The 27353-nt window shown below is 43.5% G+C and overlaps 2 protein-coding genes and 1 pseudogene across 2 annotated transcripts in view; 2 read left to right on the top strand and 1 right to left on the bottom strand.

The window, feature by feature from the left end:
• Positions 1-8816, bottom strand: part of LOC115503973 (S-adenosyl-L-methionine-dependent tRNA 4-demethylwyosine synthase TYW1) — a 217667-nt gene extending 208851 nt beyond the window's left edge. Inside the window, exons 1-4 of the mRNA XM_030300561.2 lie at positions 8649-8816; positions 7427-7557; positions 6421-6573; positions 899-1000 (exon numbers count right to left, since the gene is read on the bottom strand). Coding sequence (XP_030156421.1) covers positions 899-1000; positions 6421-6573; positions 7427-7557; positions 8649-8652 — 390 coding nt within the window. The 5' untranslated portion in view covers positions 8653-8816. The remainder of the gene's footprint in view (positions 1-898; positions 1001-6420; positions 6574-7426; positions 7558-8648) is intronic.
• Positions 8817-9501: 685 nt separating this feature from the next.
• SBDS (SBDS ribosome maturation factor) lies at positions 9502-16507 on the top strand. The gene is made up of 5 exons (XM_030300562.2): positions 9502-9857; positions 10514-10643; positions 12077-12277; positions 13661-13825; positions 14757-16507. Exons 1-5 carry the CDS (start codon positions 9730-9732, stop codon positions 14883-14885), a joined length of 753 nt encoding a protein of 250 aa, XP_030156422.1. The 5' UTR covers positions 9502-9729; the 3' UTR covers positions 14886-16507.
• Positions 16508-20868: 4361 nt separating this feature from the next.
• On the top strand, positions 20869-26852 carry LOC115503902 (annotated as a pseudogene).
• Positions 26853-27353: the final 501 nt, after the last annotated feature.

Genomic DNA, 27353 nt, shown 5'->3' with positions numbered 1-27353 from the left:
ACAGCTAGGAGGCTATCGACTAAGAAGGGGCTGGCAAACTATGTCCCATAGGCCCAGTCCAGCTCACTGCCTGTTTTTTTTAAAAACAAAGTGTTAGTAGAACACAGCACACTCATTCATTTACATTGCCTATGGTTGTTTTGTGCCTCAAAGGCAGAACTGTGTGCACAGCGCCCAAATCAGATGATATTTACTATCTGGCCCCTTACAGAAGTAGTTCATTAACCCCTGCTCTACGTGCTTCTCCAACTTTAGCTGCTTCAGAATCACCTGGAGCACCTGTAAAAATACAGTCCCCCATCCAGACTTTGATTCAGCGGGGCCGGCCTGCATTTCCAACAAGTTCCCAGGAGATGCTGAGAATGCTGGTTCGAGGACCATGCCTTGAGAATCAGTGCTGTAAGGCAAACTTCTCTGAGTGTAACTAGACGAGAGCAAGGGGCATTTCTCAGGTGAAGAAATTAAACCCACACAGATAATTAAGTAATGCACAGAGGTCACGCAGGTAGTGAGAGACTTCTGTAAGTCCCAAACCCATCCTTTCTGCTACCCAAGTGGCTCCTGACCTCTCAGCAATCTCACGCGTGGTTCACGTGCTCTGCACACTGCCATCAATCACAGTCTTCCCTGGATTATGAGGTTGGTTCAGGAGGGAGGAGGGAACTTCAAGCCACCAAGCTTCCCCACGCTTACCCCCACCTCAGGAGAGACCACATGCCAGAGGGACGGGTCCCACACCATATATTCAACACCTCTAACTGACCCTGCAAACTCAGCCAACTGAAATGCCTTAGCATGAAAACGAAATTTGTTCTGAAGATTCTATTTATCCCAGAATGCAGGAGGTCAGTTACATCTGAGAGTTTGGACTGAAAAAAAACTTAACACAATTACCAACCTCTTCTACTAGATGATCATCTGGATCGTATTCTTGGAGATTAATAACTGCCACAGGCAGACCTAGGGAGGTAACTGCTTCAGCAAGACTTGCTGCAAATCCCTAATGGGAAAAAAAAAAAAAAAAAATCACACAAACTCTTCGATGAGCTAAATAAGCAAAGTACAGTCTTAATTTACCTCTGCCAGCAAGGGAATAGGCGTTTATCATGAAAAACTTTTTGCAGTCACTGACATTTATCATCATAAACCCAAACGCTATTCTCACTTCTACCATTTTCCCAAGCATCTTTATGGAGATCAATCATTCAACAGTGCTGTTCTCACTCTGTAAGTACATATACGGGACTAAATCTAAATTGGCTTTTGACATTCCAGCTGCTTTGCCCCACTAGAATAAACATAGAGGAGGTAAGAAATCCTGAAGAGGGAAGAGAATGTGGGATGTAAGAAATCTGACATGTTTCTGGAAGATAAAAAGCAAACAGAAGCAGGTTGACAAGGAGGAGAAAGCCCTAGGGGACAGTCCCTGTTCCTGACAGAACCCCAGAGGGGTTCTGGGCTCAGAGTCAGCCACTACACCAAAGCTGGGGGGGACCCTGGGCAGAGAAGAGCCCATCAGTAGACAATCTGTATATGGAACAAGTGCACACAGAGCCTGGGCAACATCCACCCTTTACCCCCCAGACAAAACACCTGCTAGCTCTTCTCCAAACAAAATGAACCCAACGTTTGGGGAAAGCTCTAGCCAGGTGTCGGCACTCTGGAAAATGCCTTCCTATTTTTTGCTAAGTAGTCTAAGCTCCCAGGATTAAAGCCAAGCCTACCAAGCATCTATTAATTTACTGGGCATCTACTATGCCAGTCTCAGTTCTGGGAAATATTACACAACAGTGAACAAGACACACATGCTCCCTGCCTTCAGGGAGCTTGCATTCTAATGGACAGATACAGAGCAAAGAAATGAGAAAACACATAGTTAATCAGAGGATGACCAGTGCTATGAAAGAAAATAAATCGGGGTAAAGGGTAAGAATACAGTATTACAGGTATGACGACAGTTGTCATTATACACAGGGAGTGTCAGAACAGGTGCATAAGATAAAAATATGCATATGCATTCAGTCTTTGCCCCTAGTTCCAGGCACAAAGGTCCTAAAACCCTTGGAACTTACTGACTTTGGTATCCTAATGAAGTAACTTATGGGGAGGTAGGCCCCAGGTAGCTACAGGAGGGAGGCTGGTCGTCACAAAACCAACAACATGATTAGAGATTTAGAACTTTCAGTACCATCGTTCCCAGTGAGTTCAATCATCAATGGCCAATGATTTGAAATGTCCATTAATACCTCTAACGGACAGGTTTCAGGGAGTTTCTAGGTTGGTGGACACATTGTTGTTACCCTGAGAACGTGGTGCACAGAGAAGGTCCAGAAGCTCTGAGCCATTCCTCTCCACCATACCTTGCCCTATGCATGTCTGCCATTTGTCTGTGTCTGTCTTGTGTCCTTTACAAGAAACCAGTAAATGTAGCCAGTCAGGCAATTCCTGAGTTCTGTGAATCGTTCCGGGAAATTATCGAACCTAAGGAGGACCGTGGGATCGAACTTATAGCTGTTCCAGTCACAAGCACAGGTGGCCCCTGGGACTAGTGGCCCCTGGCATCTGAAGTGGAGACAAGTCTTGTAGACTGGGCCCTTATACCTGTGGAATCTGACAAAAACTCTGGGTAGCTGGTATCAGAACTGGAGAAGTGGTCTCAAAGACAAAGATTTGAGCCAAACCTGAAGGAAATGAGAGGGCAAGCCATGCGGCTACCCCAAACAGAGGTAACATGGAAGTGAAAAGGCCCAAAGGAGGGGGCAGGCTTGGCAAAGAGGCTGACAACACTGAGGGGGACTGGGGGGGACCAAGGAAATGAGGTAAAAGAGATAATGGAAAACCAGACGTGAGGGCTTCCTGGCCACTGTGAGGGCTTTGGCACTTACTCTAGGTGAATGAGGAGGTCACTGCTGGGAATGTGGTTCCACTTAAGTTTTCAGAGTCCCTCTGGCTGCGGAGCTGAGAGGGTCCTGAAGCCGAGGGAGGGGCCGAGCGGCACTGAATGAAGGGGACGTGACTGCAGTGATCCAGACAAAATCTGAGGGTGCCCCGAACCACAGTGCTGAGAAGTGACTGGCACCTGGATCCATTGTGGAAGTAGAACAAACAGCATTTGCTGACAAATTGCACGGGGGGAGGGGAGTAGGAAAAAGAGAGAAGCCAAAGGTTTTCTTTGAGCTAGGCAACTGGAAAGATGAAGTTGGTAAAGAGTGTAAGTGAAAAAGGTCTGGACAAAAAACTCGGGAGTTCAGTTTGAGCATCTGAATTCTGAGATGCCTACTAGACATCACATAAAGATCTAAGATAGGTAACTGGACATGGGAGTCTGGAGTTGAGGGGAACAGTTCAGATGAAAACCATAAATTCAGAGGCCCTCAGCGCATACAAACAAAGGCCGGCAGGTCAAATCCAGCCCTCTGTTTGGTTCTACAGGTGCAAGTTACAGGGATACAGTCATGTCACTTAATTTACGTATTGTCTGTGGCTGCATCCACGCCAAGGCAGCAGAGCTGAGCAGCTGCAACAAAAACTGCTTGGCCCACAAAAACTAAAAGCCTAAATACCTACACATACATAGCGTAAAAAATAAAATGGCTTGCCCTTTACAGAAAAAGTCTCCCAAATTGTATCTAGAGGCAAGAACACAGTCTAGATAATAAGATCCCTTAGAGAGCACAGTGAGTGCAAATAGAGACAGGGTCTCAAGGACGGAGCCTTGGGACACTCCTACCTTTAGAGGTCAAGCAGAGGAGAAATTAGCAGATGATAAGTAAGGAAGACTAGCCCTGGCCAAGCAGGAGGATGACCTAGAGAAGAATGCCAAGTAAGATGAAAGGTGAGAACTAATTAGCAATATGGAAAGCACCGGGAACACGTCAGGGCATAGAAGCCTGACAAGAGTGGTCCAAGAAAAACAGGAGTAGGGAAATTGGAGATTTAGAGATAGTGGCAGATATTTTCAAGGCGCTTTACTCTTAAAAAAAAAAAAAATCTGAGATGGCAGTTAGAGGGAGATATGGGGCCAATAGGTCACATGGTATGCTCTGACCCACCCTGCACAGAGCGTCCGGTGAAAAATTTATAATTAAAGAACACACATCTGTTCACACAAGAACAGAGAAAACCCACACCAGCTAGCCCATCATTCTGTCTAAAAATGAACAGAAAACCATGGTTCACCAGGAATTTGATGAGAACAAGCAGAAGGAAAGAAAAATGGCAAGGTCAGAAAGTGTCTGACCTTGGCTCAGGTCCTAATCTCACAGTTCTTGAGTTTGTGCCCCACATCACACTCTCTGCTGTCAGCATGGAGCTTTCTTGGGCTCCTCTGTCCCCCTCTCTCTGCCCCTTCCCCACTCACTCATGTGCACGAGCTCTCTCTCAAAAATAAATAAACATGTTTTAAAAAAGAACAAAATTGGGGAGAGGGGTAGAAAAAAAACGAACAAAATGGTGTTTCTGCAACTAAAAACGTAAGAACCAAAATAAAACATTCAAAAAGGTTTGGAATTGAAATCCCACAACCCCAAGTGGAAAGAAAAAGAGTTACAAAAGAGAAAAGATTTAAGACAAAGAAGCCCCATCCAAAAGCTCTAACATCCAGCCAACACAAATGACAGAAAGAAAAAAAACAGTTTAAAAAAAATTTTTTTTAATAAAATAAAAATGGGAAGCCTAGGTGGCTCAGTCAGTTAAGCGACCAACTTCGGCTCAGGTCATGATCTCATGGTTTGTGAGTTCGAGCCTCGCATCTGGCTCTATGCTGACAGCTCAGAGCCTGGAGCCTGCTTCGGATCCTGTGTCTCCCTCTCTCTCTGCCCCTCTGCTGTTCACACTCTATCTCCGTCTCTCTCACTCTCTCTCTCAAAAATGAACATTAAAAAAAATTTTTTTTAATAAAAAAAAAAGAAAAAAAAACAGAAAATGGAAGGGAAAAAATATGCCCAAAAACATTAGCAGAAATGCTCACAAATCTTCAAAAGAGCCCAAGTGTCCAGCACAACAGCTGAAAAAAGATCCAACCTAGACACCATCTCAAAAAAGTTCCAAACCTCAAGGACAAAGACATGACTCTAAAAGCTTCCGGAAACATAAAAATCAAGTCATCTACAAAGGAATGAGGAGACTAGCTTTTTCATCAACAACACTGACCGGGGTAAGACAATGAAGTGATGCCTTCAAAGCTGTAAGGAAAAACTAATCTACACCCAGCAAATATGAAGCCATTAAATGTGAAAGCAGAATAAAGAAATTCAGATGGCATAGCTTTTAGGAGGGTCATCTAACCCGTATCAACAATGAGATGGCCAACGACATTAAGCTAAGAGGCCAACAACTGATATTTGAGGAAAGTCTGTGTTAACTAATACAAGAAGTCAATAACTTTTATCCAACATTGATCAATCTAGAAACACAGCATAAAGAAACAGCCATCAGAGGAATCAAAAAGAAGAAATAGTTAAAAAGAGATTCACTAGAAAGTACTTTTCAGTATGAACCCTCCACACACCTGGATTTGTTACAGTCTTCAAGTGTCAATTTGATCTTTTAAAAAAATTAAAAACACACATAAAAAGAGGCTTTGAGATCTTTTATGAGTAACACATAAGTAACACATAAGGACTTTGTTTTGGCTGCTCAGATGCCTTTTTTACATTTCTTCTGGTTCCCCACCTCTGTTGCTTAAGGCTGAACCCTTAATGTTAAGTGACCAACTATGATGTGGCACAAAGCCGGCACTGGAGTTCTGAAAAGCGAAGAAATATTATTCTACAAAACATCCACAAGAGGGCAGTACGACCCTCTTTAGTACCCCACAAAAATCAGTTGACACTTTTTAACTTCATTTTCACCTTCGCCTTAGAATCTTTTCCTAAAAAGCACTAAATAGCTGTGACCTTCATAACAAAGAAGCCGACAGCAAATACATCCGCAGCACGTATCTACTTTAAGCAGCATTCGATGTCTACTGTTAACACTTTTAACGCTATTAAATCAAAACACATTTTATTAAGTAGATGTGTGACGTCGTGAAAGTCAGGGCCCCATCCCATACTGGACGCTACTGCTGACATGCTCTTTTCACTATCCCCTACTTCCGCACCCGCCATCAGTAATAGGCTTAGAACTCTCCATTCTGCTGAGGCAGAAGCAAGCTTCAGCACAAAACCCCTCAGGACAGTGACCATCAGACTGGAATTGGGCTGGAATTGGGCACAAGGCTGGAATTGGGCACAAGGGTTAAAAACCCACGCAATGCCCCGGGAAGGAAAAAGGTATGCTGAGGAAGGGAAAAAAGAAGATTTAAAAGAAAAAAAAAAAAAATTAGAAGACCGATTCAGTTCACTGTGAATGGATACCTTTAAGCGATCTTCTAAAAGATCAAGAAACCCAGAGAAAAATATCATATGAAGTTCTCACCTTCGCTGTTCCAGTCTGGGAACCATAGAAAATCTTCACTCCAGACACTAAGATGTCCTTCTTTTGAAGAGAGATATAACCATTTGTCATCAAATCCCGAGTTGCTTTTGGAACAGATTTATCCTTTGAGTTCTTGCCCTTGAAGATAAACAACTACACAAAATCCATCAAGTTTGAGTCTTTTCCCAACTTCAGTAGTGATGACAGCACAGACAATAACCGATTTTACTATTCTCTTAATCTTTCTGGTGTACTCCTCAAATATTAATCCCTTGATATAATTAGGTCCTTTAAAGGCTGGACCTACGATCCTTAAGGCTATAAAGATTCCCAATTCCTCCAGGACAGAACTAATTATACATACATTCATCCATAATGTGCTTTATCGAAATAAGACTAGGAACTTACTTTCCAATCCTTAATTAGTGATAAGAAAACAGAAGACTACTACTCTTTAAAAGTGCTAAATAGATTTTTCTTATGAAGGCTTAATTTTTCATTATGAACTCTTCCTGTATCTCAAGAGTAAAACATCCACAGCCCATCAAAGAAAACATAAATAACTTATTTCATAATAAATTTGTCTCTAAAAACTGAGAATAAAATTTTTAGGCATAAAAAAAAAAAAAAAACCTGTGTAGAGACCAAACATAAAAGTGACTGAAAAGTTCCTTTTAGCTTTTCTGAAAACCTTAGAAAATCTGCACTCTAAATTCTCTATAAATCTAATGCCTTAATTCTCTCCTATAAAAACCAACTCCATGGGGTGCCTGGGTGGCACAGTCGGTTAAGCGTCCGACTTCAGCCAGGTCACGATCTCGCGGTCCGTGAGTTCGAGCCCCGCGTCGGGCTCTGGGCTGATGGCTCAGAGCCTGGAGCCTGCTTCGGATTCTGTGTCTCCCTCTCTCTCTGCCGCTCCCCCGTTCATGCTCTGTCTCTCTCTGTCCCAAAAATAAATAAACGTTGAAAAAAAAAATTAAAAAAAAAAAAAACCAACTCCACTTACCTGCTTCCTGATGACAATCTGGAAACAAATCCAAAGGCTAATGCCAAAGGCAAAGCCCAAATATATGTAAAACCTGTTTATCCATAATGATATTAAAGGTGAAGAGAAGTCCCATGTATCCAAAGAAGGATCTAAATTTAAAACAATACATACATGTAATTTTACATAAAGTTACATATACAAAGCTGCCCATCCTTATTTTAAGAATAAAAAATAAAATAGGGGCGCCTGGGTAGCTCAGTTAAGCATCTGACTTCAGCTCAGGTCATGACCTCATACTCCATGAGTTCGAGCCCCACATCTGGCTCTAAGCTGTCACAAGCCCAGCAATGGGCTCTGTGCTGAATAGCTCAGAACCTGGAGAGCCTGCTTTGGATTTTGTGTCTCCCCCTCTCTCTGCTCCTCCCCTGCTCATGCTGTCTCTCTCTGTCTCTGTCTCTCTCTCAAAAATAACCATTAAAAAATAAAATAAAAAATAAAATAAAACCAACCTTCATAGTCAACAACCCGGCTAAGAATTCTAAAAAAATCAACTCTAATAAAAATAATATACAACTGCATGTGGTCATGTGATAAAATTACCGTAACGATGCTAACTCAGAAAAACACAAAATTGTACCTTCATTTGGGTATAGCACTTGGAAGCAAGAGAAGTGAACAAAGTCAAAACACTTTACGTGGAATTAACTCTGCTGTGTTTTGAGTACTCCATAAGAAAAGCTTTAAAAAATACTATTCTCTTTGCTCTAGTTTTACTTTAAAGACCCACTGTTACTTGCAATGGATCTCACACCCCGTTTTTTGGAAAGACGTATGAATGGACCTGGCCTCAAATGTTGAACTGGAGGCAATTTCAAAAGGCGAAGCCTAAATTCTGGGGTTTACAGGTGCTGCTCCACCCTGGAAAAGACCAAAAGCCACCAAACACGTGGGTAAAGAAAGTGGGCAGTTCTCTATGCGTTTTACTTGGGGTCAGAAGCACGGTTCCTTCTGAACTCATCCCCTAACCTCATGAGGCAAAAGCCAGGTCAAAAGCAAGGATCAATCCTCCCTTGCTGTCAATGGCTCCTGTCCCGGGCTGACAAGTGCAACAACCTCTGAAGGACGGTCCTCGAGGACGCCACTCCGCCAGGAGAGAGTGAGAAAAACGGTTCCCTCTCTCCTCCCCCTCCACGATTTTGCCTGTCGGGGGGCGGTGGGGGGGGGGAGGGTGACGGCTTACCCATTCTCCTCAGAGCCCAGGCTCTGCGGCCCGATAGACTAGGACTGCAGACCTGAAGAACCTGGCTCGGACACCGGGAGACGACCAGAACTATCTTGAAGCATTACCAGTATACCCGGAGCCCGGAGAGCTGGGGGCAGCCATGCCACTCGCCAGCCCGTCCGGATTGGTTCAGAGGGGGAAGGGGCGGGCCCAGAGAGAAGCCCCGCTTAGAGATCCAAGCTAGGTAGCCCGAGCGCTCCCGGCTCCTCTCGGATTGGCTCAGAGGTGCAAGGGGCGGGTCTAGAGGGAAGCAGGGTCAAAACAGGCGTGGTGGTATAGGAAAGAAACCTGGGAAAGATGGGCACATTAAAAGCGTATCATCAACCAGACGTAATCTGTGTCTCCTTTGGACCTCACTTCAAACACACCGATTGTGAAAAAGCATTATTTCGAGAAATTGGGTTATGGGCTGGCTAGTAGATGATATTAAGGAATAATGGTTAATCTTGTTGCGTTCATCTGTGAGGAGTACAGACTGTAAAGCTAAAACCTTATAATTTGCTTTAAACTACTCTGACCAAAAAGAAGAGGGAGAATGGAATATGAATGGCAAAATGTTGATAATCGTTGAAGCAGGGCGATGGGTTCATGGCGGTTCATCACACTGTTTTCTCAAGTTTTTTATTTTACAATTTTTCCGTAAGAGAAGTTTGAGGGCGCGACCCCGAAACCTGCGGAACTCTGAGGGACCGACTCTACGTTTCCAGCCGGTAGCTAAAACATCAGCATCACCAGCCAATCAGAGCTCCTTGGCGGAAGTAAATTACATCAAGGAAGAGCGCTTCTCTTGTCGCGAGCCGAACGATGTCGTAAAAGCCACAATGCGCAGGCGTCGTTGCTCACTTTTCCTCGCCCGGTTTCCGCAACACCTGACGCCTGCGCAATAAGTCAACTGGGTGTATTGTGGCGGCGGTCCGGGTAGGTAGTGGTCGTGCCGCGCGCCGCCGGGTCGTTACAGCGAGGCGCAGGTGGTCCCTCCGGCCGGCCGCACGGGTGTGCCTTGGTTCACCAGACCCGGGAAGGGCTGTGAGCAGCCACCATGTCGATCTTCACCCCCACCAACCAGATCCGCCTAACCAATGTGGCCGTGGTACGGATGAAGCGCGCCGGGAAGCGCTTCGAAATCGCCTGCTACAAGAACAAAGTCGTTGGCTGGCGGAGCGGCGTGTGAGTGACCCTCTCCGTCCGAGCTCTGGCCGGAGCTTGTAGCCTCCGAGGCGGCCTGCCCCTGGTGTTCGAGCTGGTGTCTTGACAGGGAAGGAAATGGACAATTTATTCCTGCAGTGAGCGTGAAAAGTCACTGTCTTTCCCGAGCTTAGCGCCTAAATCCAGGATTCCCTTTTTGTTGAATTGGTGTGGTTTGGGTTGTTGGTTTGGAGTTTTGTTTTAATTGGTTGGTGTCCTGAAAGCCACAGCCAAGAAATCCCCAAAATATGGCCCTTTTGCCAAAATAATGTTAAAGGGTGGAGACCTAGTCTTCCAAATACTTCCGTGGCTATAGCACATCCTGATGTCACAGATCTTTGCCCTGTAGTTTCACCGAAGTGCGTAGTGTCTTCGCTGCTGCCATCTAGGGATCGGAATTCCCTGGCAGCAGCCGCCCTCTGCCCCCACAGCTCAGTGTTTCATACATGATCCCGTGACGTTTTTCTCCAGTGAGTAAGTGGGAATACAGATACGGTTCTGAGTTTTGAAAATGTTCCCTCTCGCTGAGTATTTGTTGTTTCTTACTATTATGTCACTACCATCTTGTATTTAAATGTGAATGAATTTCCAAGTTTCAAGTGTGTTCACTTAGGACTTTTCTCTCCTGCTGTCACAAGGGAAAAAGACCTTGATGAAGTTCTACAGACCCACTCAGTGTTTGTAAATGTTTCTAAAGGTCAAGTTGCAAAGAAGGAAGATCTGATCAGTGCATTTGGAACAGATGACCAGACAGAAATCTGTAAGCAGGTGAGTTCTAAGAGCTATGTTAAACTTGAATCGTTATTTTTTAGGCATGACCTGAGTAACATCACTTTTTTAATTGACGTATAATTAATAGTGTTAGAATTAGTTTCAGGTGTACAACATAGTGATTCAACAATACACATCACTTTGCCTTCTTTTGTATGCATTCTGTAATTTAGTGCTTACCATGATAAGTGTCGTCACCATCTGTCACCAAGCAATGTTATTAGTCTTATTGACTGTATTCCATATGCTGTTTTTTCATGTCTGTGACTTATTTTATAACTGGAAGTTTGTACCTCTTAATCCCCTTTATCTATTTCACCCATTCCCTACCCACCTCCCCTCTGGCAACCACTATGGTTAAGAGTCTTTTTTTGTTTGTGCCCTTTTTTTGTTTGTTTATTTGTTTCTTAAATTACAAATAGGAGTGAAATCATATGGTATTACTCTTTGTCTGACTTATTTCACTTTGCGTTATACCATTTAGGTCCATCCATGTCATTGCAAATGGCAAGATCTCATTCTTTTTTATGGCTGAGTAATATTCCATTGTGTATGTATACTATTTCTTTATCCATTCATCTATCAGTGGACACTTAGGTTGCATCATGGCTATTGAAAATAATACTGCAATAAACACTGGGGTGCAAATATCTTTTCAAATCAGTGTTTCCATTTTCTTTGGGTAAGTACCCAGTGGTGAAATTACAAGATCACATGGTAGTTCTATTTTTATTTTTTTGAGGAACCTCTATACTGTCTTCCACAGCAGCTGTACCAGTTTGCATTCCCACCAACAGGGCATTGAGAGTTCCTTTTTCTCCACATCCTCTCCAACACTTGTTGGTTTCTTGTTTTTTTGATTTCTAGCCATTCTGATAGGTGTGAGGTGAAAACTCATTGTGCTTTGATTTGCATTCCTTTGATGATGAGTGGTGTTGGAGTGATGTTCAGCATCTTTTCATGTGTCTGTTGGCCATCTGTATGTCTTGCTTGAGAAAATGTCTATTCGAGTTCTCTGCTCGTTTTAGTCAGATTATTTGGGGAGTCTTTTTGTGTGGCATCATTTTTAATAATGCAGGACATGAATATATTTTGTCAAAGTCTCCAAAACTTAAATTTTCTACTGAATTACCTTATTTTTGTCCATTTTTATATTTTGAGCATAATATACCTAAAATTAAATTTTCTTTTCAAGGCTTTCACCATTTACAACCTTTGCCTAAATTGACTTTTCCCCTCCCCCCACCTAAATAAATAGTATCTTAGAGCACAAGATAATCCAGTGTATCATTTAGGCAAAGTTCAATTTATTACCTATATGTGAGTAGCTGAAGAGGATGGAATTTAATTTTCTCTCCCAAGGTATTAATTCTTGTGGTCAGTTAACAAATAATGTGCAATAAAGACATTTAAATCTGGGGTTTTTTTAGATTTTGACTAAAGGAGAGGTTCAAGTATCAGATAAAGAACGGCATACACAGCTGGAGCAGATGTTCAGGGACATTGCAACCATTGTGGCCGACAAGTGTGTGAACCCTGAAACAAAGAGACCATACACTGTTATCCTTATAGAGAGAGCCATGAAGGACATCCACTATTCAGTCAAAACCAATAAAAGTACAAAACAGCAGGTAAGTGATTTTTAATGTCGAAAAGTATCCAAATGAAAATCAATTTTCTCTGAAGAAACCATTGAAAATGATCTGTCTGTGATAATAAAGTGATACTACTTGGAAGCAGTAAGGTAGGAGGTTAGGGGGAGGGAGGAAGGAAATGATGGGGGTTTTAGGGAAAAGTAATGGAATTTTTTTTTTAACTAAACACAAATGTACTACAGCTCTCATCTTCCTATCCAAGTCAAACCTTTAAAGATAAAACTTGAATTTTTAAAGAATCCTTTTCAACTCCACATCTTAGATTTTTTTGATTTCTATCTAATTCACATGACATACAAGGTCATCTTTTTACAGTGAACAATTCAGTGGCATATTCACAAAGTTTTTGCAGCCTTCCCTACTACCTAACTTGAGAACGTTTCCATCACCCCCAGAAGAAACCTTGTGGCCATTAGCACTCACTCCTCATATACCCTTCTCACAGCTGTTCAGCAAATTTGTTTTCTGTTTTTATGGACTTTTCTCTTCCGGACATCTCCTATAAATGGAATCAGACAATATGTGGCCCTTTGAAGGTTCATACCTGTTGTAGTACATATCAGTGCTTTATTCCTTTTTGGGACTCAACAATAACCCATTGTATGGAAATACCATATTCTGTTGATTCATCCATCTGTTGATGGGTATTTGTGTTGTTTCTACTTTTTAGCTATCATGAATAATGCTGCTCTGAAATTCATTACAAATTTTTGTGTGGACGTGTTTCATTTCTCTGGACTCAGGAATGGAATTACTAGGTCATATGGTAACTATATTTAACCTTTTGAGGAACTGCCAGACCATTTTCCAAAATAGCTGAGGCATTTTACATTTCCACAATCAGTGTGCAAGCGTTCCGATTTCTCCACATCTTTGATATTTGTTGTTAATCCACCTTTCTTATTACAGCCATCCTGGGTGTACTATTCTGGTTTTGACTTGCATTTCCCTAATAACAAGTGATTTCAGCATATTGTGCCCATTGACCTTTGGTCATCTTTGGAGAAATCAGTATTTAGATTCTTTGGCCATTCTTTATTTGTTTCTTCATTATCAAGTTGTAAGAGTTCTGTATATATTCTGGATACTAGCACCTCATCAAATGTGTGATTGACTAATATTTTCACCTATTTAATGGGCTGTCTTCACTTCCTCAATAGTGTTTTGAAACCCAAAAGTGTGTAATCTTCAAGTCCAATTTATCTTTTCTTTTCTACGGGTGTTTATGTTCTTTGTGTCCTGTCTAAGAACCACCGTCTAATTTGGCTGGATGGGAACTGCTTTGTTTTGAATACCTTACAAAGTAATGCAGCAAAGGTAGCAAAGAAATTGCCAACATTTTCAATTTGGTCTCGCCAGGCTTTGGAAGTGATAAAGCAGTTAAAGGAGAAGATGAAGATCGAACGTGCTCACATGAGACTTCGGTTCCTTCTTCCAGTGAATGAAGGGAAGAAGCTGAAAGAAAAGCTGAAGCCCCTAATCAAGGTTATAGAAAGCGAAGACTACAGTCAGCAGTTAGAAATTGTAAGATAAAAATATTCTTATTCTTTTGCGTCCATGTTACCAGAATCATCTGTTTTCTAGTCATAAATGTGTCACAGACATTTAAAGGTGTGAACAATAGACATTTCCAGAAACATCTTACCTGGAATTAAGTAAAAATCTCAAGGTCAGACTAAAACGAAATTATAGTTAAATTAAGCACAACTTGGGATTTGGGGGTGGGGGGATTGTTTGTTTTTTCTGGCTAAATCCATGCTCAGTTTAGACGAGAGAATATATTTTACGGTGAGTCTTCTATTATGAGGAAATTGGAAATAAGACGAAAAGTTGGACAGCCTCATTGCCCATAGAACATTTTAAAGACGCGGCAAAGCATGGTGTCTTTGGGTCCTGGCCCCACGGTGTCAGACGCAGCAGAGATTCGGTTGTCTGCAAACCCGGGCCCTGAGATTTGGCTCCAGCGCCAGTATAAACAAGCTCTGGCCGGGGTTGTTGTTGGGCATTCCTCCCTAAACGCGAAGGGACACATCTGACATTCTGAAGTTCTCCGGTCTTTTCAGAACTTCACATGTGATTTCTAAATAGGCCTTCAAGCTGCTTTTTCTCCTTCTGATGTGGATAAATAGAGGTGCTCTCGCCAGACTGTAAATCCTCGCGCTAAACTGTAGTATCAAAAGAACCACGCTCTCCTCTTCCAGCCACTTCACTTGATGGCTGTGGAGTCCAGAGACGACCTCAGACGGGGAGGTTAACGCCTGTCGCGGGGCCTGTGTGTGCACTTAAAAGAGCGAGGCTAGACTAGAGCCCTGCCTGCTTCCCTGTGCTCTGTCTTCGTTCTTGCACTGTAGGATGGTAGCAGTAGAGACATCTGGAACGTGCTGTGTGTCTGAGAGAAAGCAGGGGCTGTGTTCATTCCGTTGCACCTGCTGAGCACCTGTGTTCCGTGTTTCAGGTGTGTCTGATTGACCCAGGCTGCTTCAGAGAAATCGATGAGCTCATAAAAAAGGAGACAAAAGGCAAAGGTTCTCTGGAAGTGCTCAACCTGAAGGACGTGGAAGAAGGGGATGAGAAATTTGAATGACGCCCGTCAAGCTCTTCAGCTCTAAAACACTAAAGCGTTTTCTTTTCCCACGGTCCTCTTTCCTTTCTGCAGTCTGCCAAACACTTGCTCGGACTGTTTGACGTTTTCCATCTTTGTGGTAATGTGTACACAAAAAGACTTTTCTGATAAAGTATCACACTGTGGGATTCATGTAGTTTAACGATAAAGCGGGGCCTGGGACAAAAATGAAAAATCCAGGATACAAAGGGCAGAGTAGCGTTTTGCTGCTGTCTCTTGACTTGCACTTTCCAACATGCACGTTATCTTGGGGGTGAAAAGTTAAGCTTTGTATATTAAGATAAATGTGAGAAGATAGGACGATGTGACAAAAGGGGTATTTGCTGAAGAAAACATAATGTCTTATTTCTACTTAATGAAACGTGTGGCCTGATACAAAGCTTGGGTGGTGACTTCCTGATTTTGTGAAAAATAGATCTAGGACCACTGTGTGGGGCTGAAGTAAGATTCGCGTAACATATGGCCGTACCCTAGACTATTCTCGGTAAAGAATAAAGTCATTGGTTTCTAATCCTTAAAGTTTATAATATATATTAATGTAGCTGCAATTATATGTTATCAATAAAACCACTCTTTATTTTTATTAAACCATGGCTTGTGTTTCTAGACAGCTTCCAAGCTCCCTTCTTTTCTCTGCCTGTTGTCTGGTAGGGTTGGAGAGTTCGCAGCAGGACTAAATAAGCCCCATGAGGAGTGGGTAGAACAGAGCCTGTTCTGCTGAACACCTGATAAATCTTAGTGATTTGGGATATAATTGAATGTAACTATTTTAGTACTTAAATGGACAACATGCAAGTTGTTTTCAATCTGCTTATCTTCAAAAAGATATTCTAGAACATAAATTAGGGTTTCATTCAAAATTAACATGCAAGGGCACCTGGCTGGCTCAGTCAGTTAAGCCTCTGACTCTTGACCTCAGGGGCATGACTTTGAACCCTGCATTGGGCTCCACGCTGGGTGTGAAGCCTACCTAAAAAAAAAAAAAAAAAAAACAAATTTAACATACAAACGTATTTTATGGATAGAAGTTTTTAACTAGAAGAGGTTTTGACTTGAAAACCCCAGATGGGTTTTATACGCGTTCAGAATTCATTGCTAATAGAAGTTCACAGAAATGGACCGTTTTAAAATAATTCCAATCAAAATTATGAAGTCAAAATTGTTTCTTACAGTGTTAGAAGTACTCCTGCTTGATAACTTGGGAACACAACGCTTTCTGTGGTGCTGAAATTGAATTACTGTTTTAATACCAATCCTTAAGATGGCCCTCACTGGTTCCATTTTACTGGTGCATTTTGTTTCATGAAGACAATCTAAACTCAATCCCAAGGGAAGATTTTAAGTAGTCAGGTTTACACTTTATCTCCAGCTTAGACAGTTAAAGCGGTGTTGCAGATTGGAAGTCCTGGTCACTGGAAGTGTTCATTAGCTGCACCTTGAGCAGGAAAGTTAGAACGTTGCCGTAAGTTTTTCTCATTCTCATTACTGATCTCCTAAAAAGCTGGAACCTCTAGAAATGTCAAATGCAGATCACATGTGAGCCATGCTTCTGAACCTATAGAAAATAAAAGATTTTTACCTTATATGCATCTCATTACTCAAAAGTAGTTAAAAAATTGTGGTTCTCGGTCGTGCTCTCAGTGCCGGTGCTATAATGGGTTGTTCTAAGGATTGAGCTGTTTCTTTTGCTTTGTCAGTGCAAGCTGTATTGTGTGCTGTTGGTCAGGGTGACGGTTCAGAATTAACTCTCTTCTGTTAACACAGCCCTTTTCTGTGAAGCGTCACCTGTCCCCATACACGTGGGACCTCACGCCACTTTGAAACCCCCTCCTAGGCCTTGATTTCACCCTACTTTGTGTTCTAGAGACCTGCTTAAATACCCATCTGGCATGCTAGACGGTGAGCTCCCCAAGGGCAGGATGAGCCATTGCGCATTTGGACCCAGTAGGTGTGGAATAGATGTCTGTAGAGTAATACATGCTATCTCAGTGAGGGTGGGTGATGACAAATGTGTCTGCTAATGACTTTTTCAAATCCATCTTGAAAGCTAGAATAGGTGTCAAGGCTTTGAGCCAAAGCTTCCCACCCTTCATACTGATGCGTGCTGTTGTGCTGCTTGGTGGCTTCTGATCTGCACAGATCCCCTCGGCCTGAGGGCATTCATCTCTGCCTGCAACCAGCCTCTTGCATTTACTTGTCCCGGGTGCTCATACACACCTAACATCCGTGAGGCTGTGATGGGGGGAAATTGGGTAACGCTCATAAGCAGTAGCCACACACATGATTTTTCCTGCATGCTGCACTCAAGCCCACATCATGAGGCCCCTACAACTTTGGTAGTAATGAGGCTCCTTATTATCTTTATGAGGTCTTGTTTTTGTTTATCAATCTGCTCTTACTGAAATTCAAGGTACTGATTATTGGAAAACATTTTTCTGCTGCTGCATCATGAAGATAGTTGTGCATACATATTTTGCCACTGGCAGCATTCAATGGCTGCAGGGACAAGGGCTAGTGATTTTCATCTCCATGTGTATGTATCTGTGATGATACCCGCAAAATTAATGAGTCAAAATGGAACTTCATGGCAACAATTCTTAGCTAAAAGTATAATCTTGACCTATCAGCTTGGATATTCCAGCTCCTACCCAGGAATGATTTCACAAGAATGAGTACACGTAGTTGAATTGCCCAGGACCCCTTCCAAACACCCCTTGGATGCCCCCGTTTCACCAAATTCCTAGTTGAATCTCTGCAGATTTCTAGTTAGCAGAGAATGGAGGTGAATGAGTTGTGAAATTGAAGAATGCAAAGTCTTTTACTGCAGAGAAAAGTAGACCTGTCTCCTACACTCAACACTATTTACATCTCAGGAGATCTTTTTGTCTGGTGAGCCACTTGAACGCCAAAAGATTCATGGTGGAGCTCTTCCTGTGGTCAACAAGCATAGTTGACATGCTTTTCAAGGGAAGAGGTCCACAGACATTTCTTACTGTCATGTGGAGATAGAATCAAGACTAGAAATCTTGCACGTAATTAAGGTAAAATCATTTGTGGATTTATAGTTAAAACTTTCCAGAGTATATGGATGCGGGGGTGGTTCAATATTCACAAGTCAGTCAACGTGATACATCAAAAAGAAAGAATAAAAATCATATTATCAAAAACTAAGTCATTCCTGGATAGGAGCTAGAATATCCAAGCTGATAGGTCAAGATTATACTTTTAGCCAAGAATTGTTGCTGTGAAATTCCATTTCGACTCATTAATTTTGAAGGTATCATCACGGATACATACATGTGGAGATGAAAATCACTGGCCCTTGTCCCTGCAGGCATTAAATGCTGCTGATCAGAAAAAGTATTTGATGAAGTACAACATCCATTCATGATTAAAAACCCTCAACAAAGTCAGTTTAGAGGGAACAGACCTCAACATAATAAAGGCCTTATATGAAAAACCCACGGCTAACATCAGACACAATGGGGGAAAACAGCTTTTCTTCTAAAGTCAGGAACAAGACAAGGATGTCCACTCTCACGACTTTTATTCAACTTAGTACTAGAAGTCCTAGCCACAGCAATGAAACAAGAAAACCAAATAAAAGGAATCCAAATTGGTAAGGAAGAAGAAACACAGTCACTATTTGTACATGACAGGATACTATATAGAGAAAACCCAAAAGACTCCACCAAAACATTGCTAGAACTGAAGAATAATTCAGTAAGGTACAGGATACAAAATCAGCATACAAAAATCCATTGCATTTCTATACACTAACAACAGGGCAGCAAAAAGAGAAATTAAGAAAACAATCCCATCTACAATTGCACCCAAAATAATAAAATATCCAGGAATAAACTTAACCAAGGATGTGAAAGACCTGTACTGTGAAAACTATAAAACGCTGATGAAAGAAATTGAAGATGACACAAAGAAATGGAAAGATACCCCATGCCCATGGATTGGAAGAACAAATATTGTTAAAATATCCAAACTATCCAAAACAATCTACATATTTAATGCAGTCTCTATCATAATACCAACAGCATTTTTCACAGAACAAGAACAAATAATCTTAAAATCTGTATAGAACTACAAAAGACCCTAAATAGCCAAAACAATCTTGAAAAAGAATAAAACTGGAGGTATCACAATCCCAGATTTCAAGATATACTACAAAGGACACTGGCAAAAAGTAGACAAATAGATCATTGGAACAGAATAGAAAGCTCAGAAATAAACCACGATTATATAGTCAATCTTTGACACAGGAAGCAAGAATAAGCAATGAGAAAAAGACAAGTCCCTTCAACAAAACTGGACAGCTACATGCAAAATAATGAAACCCAAATGGATTAAAGATCTAGACTTGAGACCTGAAACCATAACAATCTTAGAAGAAAGCACAGGCATCTTTCTAGATATGTCTCCCAAGGGAAGAAAAACCAAAGCAAAAATGAACTATTGGGACTTCATCAAGATAAAAAGCTTCTGCACAGGAAAGGAAACAACAAGCTAAAAGACAACAAAATGAGAAAAGATATTTACAAATGACATACCCAATAAAGCGTTAGTATCCAAAACATACAAAGAACCGATACAACTCAACCCCTAAAAAACATTCAGTTAAGTGATGAGCAGAAGATATGAATACACATTTTTCCCAAGTTCTATGCTGTTCTGGAAACAGAGCAAAGTTCCCTCCCTGTGTGAACAGATGTGGATGGACATTGGCCAGAGGTGACTCTTAGCTTAAGCCTCTGTCCTCACTGATAAAATATGCCCATACCAGAGAGTAGAGAGATGTGAGGATCAGATATAAGCAGAGTATCTGCCCAGATTACACTGGGAAGACAGGCCTTGGTTCTAGCAATCACCACATTGCTCCTGCAAAATGAGGCTCCCAGGAGGACGGGAGCTTAATATAGTAAGCACTTGATAATTCAATAGATGATTCCCTGAATGTCTCCTCAAATCACACATCTGTCTCCTATTTCCTCATAGGTTATGAAAATCTAACTCCCTACTGTGTTAGGTTTTGAAACTATCAGCAGCACTTTGATTTAATCTAAGCTTGTAAATATCTGCACAAAAGAGTCCGTTAATTATAGTGGTCATCTTATGATGAAAAGTGACTCTGGGGCTTTCATAGCTTTTTATAGATGAAAAACCCAGAAAGACAAGGAAAAATTTTAAATTCAAAACGTTCATTTGCCATCAGTGAATGAGGAACCACTATTATCTATTACCCCAACCAATTATTGTGCCTCTCCACAATTATCTAAAATACTTTGCAGAAACTTTGACATTCATAGGACTTTAAAAGTTTAAAAGTCTATAAAGCTCAGGTCACCTGGATGGCTCAGTGGTTGACCATCCAGTTCTTGATTTCAGCTCAAGTCATGATCCCAGGGCCATGGGGTCAATCCCCAAGTCAGGCTCTGTGCTCAGCGCCAAGCCTGCTTAAGATTCTCTCTCCCTCTCCCACTCCTCCCTCCCCTCTCTAAAATATAATTTTAAAGAAAGGTTTAAAGTCTATAAAGTTCTGTAACTAAAACAGTTTGTAAGAGTCTTTATCTCTTTATATTAAGTGGAAAGAAACACAACAAAGGAAACCACAGAACATAATTAAGTTTGGTCTTGCTTCGGACCTTGAGATTGGATCATCAGCTGGCCCAAGCTCTTGAAAGAGTTCAGAAGCTTGTAAATTTCGTTTTCATATCAGCACAAACTAAGCCATTTCATGGCACGGCATTAACAAGCACTTGAGTCAGTGATTTGATTCAGTTTCCTTTCATTTTGAAGATAATTCCTTTCTTGGGGGGAGACCCATATCTCTGATCTCATATTTTGCTTTTTAAAACAGAGAGCATATACCGTTCTCTTTGTACATGGTCATTCTGTTACTTTTGACCAAAAATTGTTACGAGGCAGTTAGTAGATGAGAAGTATCCGCCAGGTAAGTTACAGCGTTAGGTTAGGTTTCCAAGCAGGAAGATAAGTAACTTCTCAGAAAACATGTCGGGGGAGGGAGGGTTGGGGGTTTTGTTTTTGTTTTTTTTTTTTTAAGTTTATTTTCTTTAAAGAGAGACAAGATGAGTGGGGAAGGGGCAGAGAGAGGAGAGAATGCAAAGCAGACTCCACACTGTCAAGCGCAGAGGCTTGAACGTGGGGCTGGAACTCACGAACCGTGAGATCATGACCTGAGCTGAAACCAAGAGTCAGACACTTAACCCACTGAGCCACCCAGGCACCCTAGAAGACATTTCAGTTTTAAAAATTGGTCCTTCTCAGGGCCCCTGAGTGGCTCAGTCAGTTAAGCATCCAACCTCGGCTCAGGTCATGATCCCCCCCATTTGTGGGTTCAAGTCCTGCGTCGACCTCTGTGCTGACAACTCAGAGCCTGGAGCCGGCTTCGGATTCTGTGTCTCCCCCTCTCTCTGCCCCTCCCCTGCTCGTTCTCTCTCTCTCTCTCTCTCAAAAATAAACATTAAAAAATTTTTTTAATTGGTCTTCTCCTTTAGAAGGAATACCAAGCAAATGGCATAGAAATAAAGTCTAGTGTAAAACACCAAATTTCTAATGAAAATGAACTCACTTTTTTCTGAGCCCTTATTTCCTTGGCCTCTGCATTTGTTGCCTCTCAGACGAGGCCACTTTCATAGAGACACTCTGATTTCCAAAACACAGCTGTGGAATCTGACATGCAGTCCATCGGCCACCCAGTCTTCTGCCTCACGAACTCCAGCGCCCCACGCACACTTCAGGCACTTCCCTCAGAAGCCACCGTGGGGGTGCGGGCAGGTGCACGGGTAATTTACCCCCGAAGGGCTCATGGACATCTTGCAGTCCTTTTTTTTTTTTTTTATGTTTATTTATTTTTGAGACAGAGAGAGAGACAGAGCATGAATAGGGGAAGGTCAGAGAGAGAGGGAGACACAGAATCCGAAGCAGGCTCCAGGCTCTGAGCTGTCGGCACAGAGCCCGAAGCGGGGCTTGAACTCACAAACCGCGAGATCATGACCTGAGCCGAAGTCGGAAGCTCAACCGACTGAGCCACCCAGGCGCCCCGGACATCTTGCAGTCTTAAATGTGCTTGTAGGACAATACTTTCCTTTTCAAAAGGCCAAAGACTATCCAATGACAAACTTCTCTCTCTCTTATACTTCTTTATCGTCGTACAAATTCATCGCGGTGGTTTCACTTTTCGACTCCGGCTCTCTACAGTAACAATTAATAAATTTCCATTTCCAAGGTTTGCAGAAATATTGAGTGTACCCAGGGCTTTTTGGAGAAACTACTCTCAGCAATTTCTTTACCAAATTTGCTCAAGTAAAATAATGAACACGGCCGAATTTTCCCTGCATGTTTGCTATCGGTACAATTGACCTTTCAATAACCCAGGGGTTAGAAGTGCCAGCTCCCCTCCCCACCCCCCCTACCCTCTCCACCAGGGGAAAAATCCCCTTATAACTTTTGACTCCCCAAACACTTAACTACTAATAGCACACTGTTCACCAGAAGCCCAATATCATAAACAGCTGATTAACGCATATTTTGTACATTACACGCATTATATACTGTATGCTTATAATAAAGTAAGCCGGAGAAAGGAAAATGTTAAGAAAATCATAAGGAAGAGAAGACACATTTACAGCGCTGTGCTGTACTTACCGAGAAAAATCCACATGTGAGTGGACGCACACATTTCAACCTGTGTTGTTGCAGGGTCGACTATTCAAAGCGCAGCAACTGTGTGTCTGGAGTGTGGTTCAGACATCAGTTCATTTTACCCTGTCTTCAAAGTCATCCCGGTTTTCAGCATCCTTCGTATATGGAGAGTGTGAAGTTACATAAGCACCCGGGGCACAATTCCATGGCAGGGTCCAGAATTTAGATATAAATGTTTGTGTTAGGATATTACTATGTTATTTTAGAACATGAATTCAGCACAGGTGGGCTAGCAGCTGGGCGGTGGCCTCTGGACAGTACAGGGGACACCGGGGCTGAGTCCATGCACCCTGGGAGTGGTGGGGAAAGGCCGCTTCGGGGGAAGGGGTGTCAGCTGCTTGGCCATGGCACTTTTTGTAATATCTCAGGTGCCATAGCAGCAACCCCTGGGCACAGATTGTCCCTGATCCCCTGAGTGACGCCTGGAAAGAGGAATGCCCTCCTAAGCAGTAGGCCTGGTTGGTGGAGGAGGGGCAACTACAGACCCGCCCAGGAAGCTGCCTCCGCTGGCGAAGGCATGGAACCTGAGACCACAGCCACTAGTCTAGCTGGGCATCACAGCAGCAGGAGCTTCCGTTTCAACGACTCGCCTGAGATCTGAAAGTGGAAAGGCGGATCGCTGCCAGTCAGCTAGAAAGATGTAGGCTTGGGGGGCGCCTGGGTGGCTCGGTCGGCTAAGCGTCCGACTTCAGCTCAGGTCATGATCTCGCGGTCTGTAAGTTCGAGCCCCACGTCGGGCTCTGTGCTGACAGCTCGGAGCCTGGAGCCTGCTTCGGATTCTGTGTCTCCCTCTCTCTGACCCTCCCCCGCTCATGCTCTGTCTCTCTCTGTCTCAAAAATAAATAAACGTTAAAAAAATTAAAAAAAAGAAAAAGAAAGATGTAGGCTTGGGGCAGAATCACCAAGTATGGCCAGCACCAGCTCAACTGAGAAGTCCGTTCCTTGGAGAGTGACAGGTGTGCCAAATACTGGCGCAAACCAACCTAGAGTTTCTGGCGCTGTCCGCCACAACAACTGTCTCATTAGGACAGAGCCAGAACATTCACCAGAACACTCCTCTCTCCGTGAAAGATCACTGGGTAACTCAAGTTCAACACAAATTCTGACAGTGGATCCCAGGAAGCAGGGAGTTCCCGCAACAGCCAGAATTTGAGTAAGGCAAATAACAGCCCGCAGCCTTCATTCATAGGATCAACTGATAACCATTTGGTGAAGAATTCAAGAGCGGAAGGATGAACACCGGGTCAGGCCATGAGAAGAGTGAGTTCAGTTCCATCTAGAACGCAGCCTCCTTTCTATGTTATCAGCGCAGGTGGGTCTCCTCAAGTGGATCACTGAGAATTCTGGGTGGTGAATTTGGCTGTCCGACTCCCAACCCCTGAACCCCAGTGCATATTCCTCCGCCACATTATCTGCTCAGCAGGCAGCCTCTCCATACTCTTCACAGAGACTCACCTCTCCCAACAGCTGCAAGTCAGATTGGCTCAGTCACCTCCCAGCAGGTCTCCAATCCCAACAGCCCAACCCCTCAGTACTAAACCACCAGCCCAGTAGGGTCCCCACTGACCCTGATGGATGCACAGAATCAACTAGCTTCACCATCCCAAGGCTAGGCAGTGTCATCATCCCCCAAACGCCCAGGGATGATCGCCATACCACGACACGTGGGACTTTCCTTCAAAGGACTGTTCACGACGTGGAACAATTTGGACAGCAGCTGTATGAAATTTACAGAAAGATGGTTCCACCTCGGCCACACAGCTTGACAGACTTACGGAGCTCCTGTGCTGGTCAGCACAGCCAGCCTGGGCAAGACCTTCATGCGGCTCTGTCTCCTGAGTTACACACCAATCCTACGCGTGAGGGGAGGGCCTCTTACAGCCCAGTGTACCGCAGCCCAAACCACAGAACCATGGAGCTCCGAGGGTACCAGGCAGCGTCCTATCGCACAGGCTCAGCCGGTGCCGGAAATCTGCAAAGCACATCCAGCCAACGACGCGCCCTTACATGCGAAAAGAATAATTACGCTCTGAACACAACGGCAACCTACGCAGATCCCTACGGGCCAATACAATACCGAGGGCAAGAGGGCAATTGTAAGAGGCTTCAGCACCCAGCACCAGCTGATGAGGGCACCACGAGTGCCCTATCAACAGACAGCATTCAGAAGGACCCCAGGGAGTTCCCCTGGTGTGATCCCGAGTTGCCCGAAGTCATTCGCGTGCTGCAGCACCAGATCCCCTCAGCCCAGGGGAGCCCCCGGTCCACCTGCGGCACCTGCACTGTGGTGACAGCCATGTGAAAATGGAGGTGTGTAGGGTAGGGGGAATCGAGCATCTGGTTGACCTCTCGGACCACGGACTTGGGCAAGTTCAGCAGAACGCTTACGGTGCCATCCGCAACCTTGTTTTAGCAAGTCTACAGATGAAAATAAAATGACAATGGAAGAATGTTGGTGGGGTGCCCGCCTTGCTCCGACTGTTGAGAATATCTGGCGCAGAAGTGAGGGAGCTTGTTACAGGCACTCTCTGGAATGTGTCCTCACGTGAGGCTGTAAAGATGGCAATCATTCGAGATGCTCTCTGGACCTTAGCAAACCCTGTGACCATTCCACACTCTGACGGAGTAACTGGTCTTTGGATGATGATCACAAAATCAAATTCCAGATGTCACTCGTTCTGTGTAACACGACAGGTTGCCTGAGGAACCTCAGCTCTGGAGAGGAGGAGACGAGGACGTGAATGCGCTTCTGCGAAGGGGCCGGTGGACTCGCTTCGGTATGCAACCCCTACATCCGTGAACACATCCGATTACAGCAGCCAGACCGTGGAGAACTGCGTGTGCACCCAGAGGAACCTGTCCTGTCGGCCGGCTGCTGGGGCTGAGTGGGCTGGATGACTTACTAGGAAAAGTCTCCCAGCAGGGATTCAGAGTCAAGTTGCTGGGGGAAGAAGAAGAAAAAGAAACAGAGAACACCACAAGAGGATCAATGGGATGGAGTCAGTCCTATCCCAGGACTGTCAAAGCCCCCCCAAAGATGCCGTGGCATCCATCAGTGCTAAAACCATACCTGAACCTTCTAGCAGAAAGTTCCAGCCCAGCTGCCTTGGAAGGCTCTGCCAGGTCTCTCCAGAAACCATCTGCTGGAAATTGGGAGTTTGCGGCATACATCCGGGCAGACTTCCGCAAAGAAGAAGGGCTCTCCATCCTTATAGAACTTTTTGAGAATGGATACGGTAAAGTTGTATTTTCTCTGGCAACTTCCCAGAGGAACATGGCTCTGGATGTTCACAACAAGGAGCTCACTGGTAAATATGCCATGCGAGACCAGGTCAACAGGTTTCCCGGCAGGACTGGCCCCAGTGTGCTGTCTGATGAGACCACGGTGGCCATCTGCTGTGCTCTGCGCAAGGTCACCGGCAAAAACATGAAGAATGCCAAAGCTCTGGCTGATTCAGGGAGGATAGAGAAGCTGACAAACATGACCAAGGGCAGAGGAGACAGATCATCTCCGAAAGTGATGAAGGCAGCAGCCCAGGTCTTGAATACATCATGGCAATTTCGGGACCTCCAGAGCATTTATAGAAAGGATGGGTGGAATCAGAACCATTTTATTACACCTGTGTCTACGTTAGGGCAAGGCTGATTCAAATCACATCCTTCCTCGAATACTACCAACCAACATTCAGGCAGCATCAACAGCTGTATTATAGTCAAGACAACTCCAACAGAAAGAACTTTGATGCATACAGATTGTGTTTGCTGTCTCCTCATAGCCATAAAGATCCTTATCTTGGTGACTGAGCTCACTTCCCAGCTTTACTGATTATTCAACACAGTATGGGCTGAAATCGACCACAATTTATGTAGACTCTTAATCCACGAAACGACCTTCTTTTTCTTTTTTTTTTAACATTTATTCATTTTTTGAATAAATGAGAGAGATAGAGCATGAGCAGGGGAGGGGCACAGAGAGAAAAGGAGACACGGGATCCAAAGCAGGCTCCAGGCTCTGAGCTGTCAGCACAGAGCCTGATGCGGGGCTTGAACTCACAAACCGCGAGATCATGACCTGAGCCGACATCAGAAGCCCAACCGACTGAGGCACCCAGGTGCCCCAAAATGACCTTCTCATAAGCAGAACAGGACCCAGGGTCCCCAGACTCGTGGGCGGAGCATCGAGATGCTCAGTAGAGGAACTCTTTCTCTCTAACCTTGTTTGGATTGAGATGAAAAAGTCCATCTTGCTGATTTGCTAATGAAATGTGAACGTGACATGGAAGGAATGAGTGAAGGGCATGATTTTTTTTTCTTTTTTGAGGGGTTATCAGAGAAGTGAGAAGACCTTCAGGAGGGAGGACTTTCTAAGCTCTATTTAGGTGGATTGATTACTTGCAGACTCTGTAGTCTGGTGAATGTGCGGGTGATGTGATGAGAGGGTTGAGAAATGCGTAGAATGAGATGGGGATGTGTAGGTCAAATCCAAGATGATTCTTTAAACGTGAATAGATTTATGTTCTGCTGGTCTGTACAGGGGAAAAAATACTTTTTATTTATCATGTTTTGTTGCTATTACTAAACGTCAAGGTTATATGCTATTATGCCCTGTGAATTTCTTTTGTTGGTATAAATATGGAAACGCTACATTACTAATTGCCATCATTTGTAATACAGTGTGGCGTTTGAAAAAGGATT

This window comes from Lynx canadensis, chromosome E3 (genome assembly GCF_007474595.2).
Source record: "Lynx canadensis isolate LIC74 chromosome E3, mLynCan4.pri.v2, whole genome shotgun sequence".
Classification (NCBI taxonomy): Eukaryota; Metazoa; Chordata; class Mammalia; order Carnivora; family Felidae; genus Lynx; species Lynx canadensis.
The sequence above is the reverse complement of the archived record's forward strand: the minus strand, read 5'-3'. Positions and strand labels throughout refer to the sequence as shown.